This window comes from Eutrema salsugineum, unplaced genomic scaffold (genome assembly GCF_000478725.1).
Source record: "Eutrema salsugineum unplaced genomic scaffold, Eutsalg1_0 scaffold_17, whole genome shotgun sequence".
Classification (NCBI taxonomy): domain Eukaryota; kingdom Viridiplantae; phylum Streptophyta; class Magnoliopsida; order Brassicales; family Brassicaceae; genus Eutrema; species Eutrema salsugineum.
The window spans coordinates 2,791,972-2,796,810 of record NW_006256852.1 but is presented as its reverse complement, the minus strand read 5'-3'; the positions used below and the strand labels follow the sequence as shown (position 1 = coordinate 2,796,810).

General features: G+C 39.9%; 2 protein-coding genes across 2 annotated transcripts; both read right to left on the bottom strand.

Moving 5' to 3' along the window:
- Window positions 1–1,556: 1,556 nt before the first annotated feature.
- Window positions 1,557–2,316, bottom strand: LOC18020549 (ubiquitin-conjugating enzyme E2 4). The gene is made up of 4 exons (XM_006403243.1): window positions 2,244–2,316; window positions 2,012–2,139; window positions 1,802–1,909; window positions 1,557–1,703 (listed from the first exon to the last, which is right to left on the bottom strand). The coding sequence occupies exons 1-4, from the start codon at window positions 2,314–2,316 to the stop codon at window positions 1,557–1,559; spliced, it is 456 nt and encodes a 151-aa protein (XP_006403306.1).
- A 182-nt stretch (window positions 2,317–2,498) lies between these two features.
- LOC112087498 lies at window positions 2,499–4,187 on the bottom strand. Its single transcript, XM_024157412.1, has 4 exons — window positions 3,099–4,187; window positions 2,927–3,027; window positions 2,694–2,768; window positions 2,499–2,589 (listed from the first exon to the last, which is right to left on the bottom strand). Exons 1-4 carry the CDS (start codon window positions 4,185–4,187, stop codon window positions 2,499–2,501), a joined length of 1,356 nt encoding a protein of 451 aa, XP_024013180.1.
- Window positions 4,188–4,839: the final 652 nt, after the last annotated feature.

Genomic DNA, 4,839 nt, shown 5'->3' with positions numbered 1-4,839 from the left:
CGATCATATTTCGTACTTTATGATTTAATCTTTTGTTAGGATCTGTACACGTACTTATTTACGCCTTCTATGTATGTATGTATACTTTGTTTTTGTTTCTATCTATGTATACTTTAATTGTGTTGACTTTAATTAATTTCGGTAGGTGGTTGTGGCAGTTTTTTTAGAAGCATTATCTCTTATATCTTTAAAGACTCAGTTGATCTCTCTCTATACGCCTAATAACTAGAAAATAAAGAACACATCAATCTGGACTCAATATGTACACCTGAATGTTAAAGACATTTATCACATATTATATATTTTGAGTATACAAACGACATTATCTATTTAAAGTCTCACCTTACCTATTTCTGTACGTATATTTAAAAACTAATAATTATTTCGTCTACGTGGACTCAATCTGTACTCTATATCTCGGTTAACGTGATATTGAGAAAACTGAAACTGTAATGATGACAAGAAAATATAGTTTCCAAAATATAAAAAGGTCTGTGTTGTTATTGAAATTTCGTTTTAATCATAAATGATAATAGTATTGTGGCATAAATCATAAATGTATTGTGGTATATCATAAATTAAATTAAATCATAAATCATAAAAGTTTAATGGTGAATTTTGCTTGGATTTGGTTATTCTCTGTATTTATTGTGGTAATTTAATTTTGCCGGCAAACGAAAAAACACATTTTCGTCTCTTTTCAACGTCTCTCTTCAAAGACAGCTATTCGGCTCTATTAAAACCGCACTACCTCTTTAAATTCAATCCCTTCACCGTAACATCCTACTTAGAACCATCATAACTTCCTCTTTCATTCCATTCTTCTTCCTCAATCCCTTTTCTTATCTTTTCTCTTTTCATCGAAATAAACGATGGTTCCAAGGAGAAACAGAGGTGGTGATGAGGATTTTTCCCATCTTCTCTCACTCCCTGATGAATTGCTGGAAACAATTCTGGTCGCTACAAACCCATCTTTAAGGGAAATAGCCCGCCTCCGTGCTGTATGTTCTCGTTTCAACTGTATCGGCACAAGCAGGGGTTTCTATCAAGCGATTGATCCCGCCGAAATCGTCCATGAACAAGCGGCGGTTCCACATTACCCAACGATGATGAGGAGATTCTATGACGCGGGTAATCCAGGGGTTATTTTCCAGAGGGGGATGCAAGCCTACTTTTTGTTCCACGATGGTGAAGGCGTGGAATTGATAAGAGAGCGGAGAGAGGCTACGACCGAGCCATTTTTGTGTACGGGATGTGGCTCAGAGCAGTGCCGGAAGACTTCGTCTGTGCAGATGAGTATTTGGGCAGGCTCACGGTGCAAAATCGGAGGAGGATGAGCCGGTTGTTGCTGGCCGACGTTCCACACGGATGGAATTTCGATTTGCCAGTCGATTTCACTTGGAAAGCGGCTGGCTTTGATCCGAGATTCCAGGCGCTGTACACCTGTCAGTGTGGGATTATCAATTACTGGCTCCAGTGGTTTGCAGAAGATTTTAAGGAGCCAAAGTGCACAACCTGTTTCTGGGCCCAAGAGACCCAAAGGTTCTTCCGCTTCTTTAGGAACGTCGTTCCAAGCTGGCCGTTGATGCAGTGGTGTCAAAAGCAGCCCTGTCTTTAACGTAAATCCTTGCAATTTCTTCATCAAAAAAGTGTCCTTCACTTATTTGGGGGGCAGTTAACATTTGGCGTATTTCAGTGAGAACCTGATTACATAGATACACAGTTAAGCCCTGATTTAATCGAAATGAAGATTATTAAGCAAAAGACAATAACGATTTATTTCTTTCATAAGTAAAAATACATCATTGATGGTGTTGTTGGTCTTGAAGTGAGTTGGGTTCAACATCTTAAGAAAAATGTTCCCCAAAATATTAACGTTTGGGTGATACACTTTTGTTTTGAACGTCACCTGCAAAAACAGTGTTATTAGTGATTGAAATCTTTATTGACTAAATCCCAAACCCTAAAAATACAGAAATTTGAGAAAGCAATCATATGCTTCATTCCTTACCCTCGGTGGCCCGAAAGGGTAGTCAAGCGGAAAGTGAATGTCTAGTTTGAAAACACCATTCTCATAGGGTAAACCTTTAGGCCCCGTTATGATAGCTTCCCAGTGATACAAGTCCTCACCAACAGGTCCTATTGAAATCGGCAAAACAATAATTAGGTAAACGATGTAAAAGACCGATCCTCAAAAGCGAAAACTAAAAAACTCCCATATTTTCAAAAGAACCATCAAATACCTGTACTGAAACATGGACTGTTTTTCCTCTCCACTTCCTTCAATTGCAATGAGATCACTTTGGCAGAGTACATTTTTAGAAACTAACTATAAATATTGTGTAATTAACTTTTGCTGTAATTAACTTTTGCTGCCTCCGGTAACTTGTTTCACTGAAGAAGGCATTTTTATATGCGTACACCATATAATGTAAAATTATACATAAGCCATAATGCGCATACACCATATAATGTAGACTGATTCATGTTGTCAACCATCAAAGTGTACACAAACTATGTCCACCGTCAGAGGTGTACAGAAACTGTGTACACCTTGTCCAGTAAACATAAGCCAGAATGTGCATACACCTATATTTATATGCGTACACCATATAATGTAAACTTAGACATATCTATATTTATATGCGTACACCATATAATGTAAACTTAGACATAAGTCATAATGCGCATACGCCATAAGCCATAATGCACATACACCATATAATGTAAACTGATTCATGTTGTCCACCGTCACAGGTTGTGTACACCTTGTCCAGTAAACATCATAAATTTAAATATATGGAAACATAGTTTACGCAAGAAACAAAATCCAAAAAACCAAAGCGAGTTCCCCACAAAAAAACCAACAAGAGACACACAAAAACCATTGTGGCTCGCTCTTTTCCAAACACAACAAAAGACACACAAAAGCCACATCCAGTCAACCCAATGGTTCCTTGCATTTTGCCCGGTTATGGCCGGGGGTTCCACATCTCGAGCATTTGTTTGGCTTCTTTTTTTCGCAACCTGCAACAGCGTATATCAGTAATCAGAAATCAGTATGACTAGGGAAAAATAATTGGCGGGTGTACACTAACCTGAGGATACTCTCCTGCTGAAAGTTTTCTCTTTGTCGTAGGCCTTTCTGATTGACGTTTTGACTTAGGTGGCATAATATTCAGGTCACGCACCTCAGCTGGGATACGAATGTCGTCAGGGTCGGGCACTGGTAGGATTTTGCCACTAACTGTTGCACTCCAAATTGATTTCTTAAGAATTGGATCAACCAAACTGCTGTACTCCACTTGACGAAGCCTAGCCGCGCCCATTGCATGTCGGCAAGGGTATTTCAATGTCTGAAACTCTAGACATGAGCATGTTTTGTTTAGGAGATCAACATGCCGCCGTACACCTAACTCAGAACTGACTTCAACCTCCCACAAAGAAATGCCTTGAACCGATAGTGCAGCAGATTTTTCAAGCTGCAGGTTCATTAACTTGTCAACTTCTTCTGGAACGTCACCATCCATCTTTTGAATTTTCTCTTTTCTGCATTCAAGCCACCTATTTAACATTCGCCTGATAAATTCTAGCATTGCAACGATTGGACTGTCTCTTGCTGCAAATAGTATATTGTTCAGAGACTCCGCAATGTTACTGGAGGTCATATTATACCTCTTACCAGTAAAGTGTGATCTAGTCCAGAGCGCAAGAGGGATTTTTTCCATGTACCCCCAACAACGATAATCAACATCCTTCAGCCTTGCGTATAGTTTCTTGAAATTAGAAACTGTGAACGCTTCTCCAGCCTTTCCGACCAACCATTTCTGACCGGAACCTTTGTATTTACCGTGAATATTTCTCTGGATATGGACAAGACATGCACCGTGGTGTGACTGTGGATACCATTTCTTTTTAGCTTTGGCAATTCCACCGTGCCTATCCGAGATAATAGTAAGATCAGAGGAATCTGAAATAATGTCTACCAACTTCTCAAAGAACCACCTCCATGTCTGGTCAGACTCTGCATCGACAACGGCGAACGCTATTGGAAAAACCTGGTAATTAGAATCTTTTCCACTGGCCGTTAATAGACAACCCTTATACTTACCAGTCAGGTGAGTCCCATCAACAACAACTACCGGTTTCAAATGTTTCCATCCAGATATACACGCAGCCAATGCCATAAATACGGACTTAAACCTGGTCATACATTTTCCATCTTTTTCATCTCTCTCGGTTGACAAATGCGTTATGGTGCCGGGGTTAGCATACTTGAGCACATGGAGGTAAATCGGTAATAATTTGAAAGAAGTCTCCTCTGTTCCGTGAGCATAGTATATAGCCAGCTCCTTAGCTTTTCAGCATTTCCAGTACGAGGCTGTAATATTATATTCGGAGAGAACAATCGCAGGTAGCTCACTCGCACGTGGACCAACTATTGCATTCTCATACTTAGACTTCAGCAGAGCCGCCATGACTTTAGAAGTCGCATGCTTAGAAATTTTCTTTCTTGTATCCGGGTGGCATGTATGCTTCAAGCACGCCTTCCTCACCTCATACAACGCAGAATCGCCAACTTGACACCCCAACACCCTCCAATCACATATCTTTGCTGGACATTCGGCGACTGTGTACTTCTTCACATGCTTTTGAATTCGAACGTCACTACATTCTTCAGTGCATTGATGACCAACGTGATTTTAAAGTGTTCTTTGTTCCTGAACTTTTTCCCAACCCATATCTCTCCATCTTCATTTGACAAATCAAGTTCATCGAAATCCCGTTCCATATCATCAGAGAGACAGGTGCCACATCCGGAAATCCATATAGTTCTGT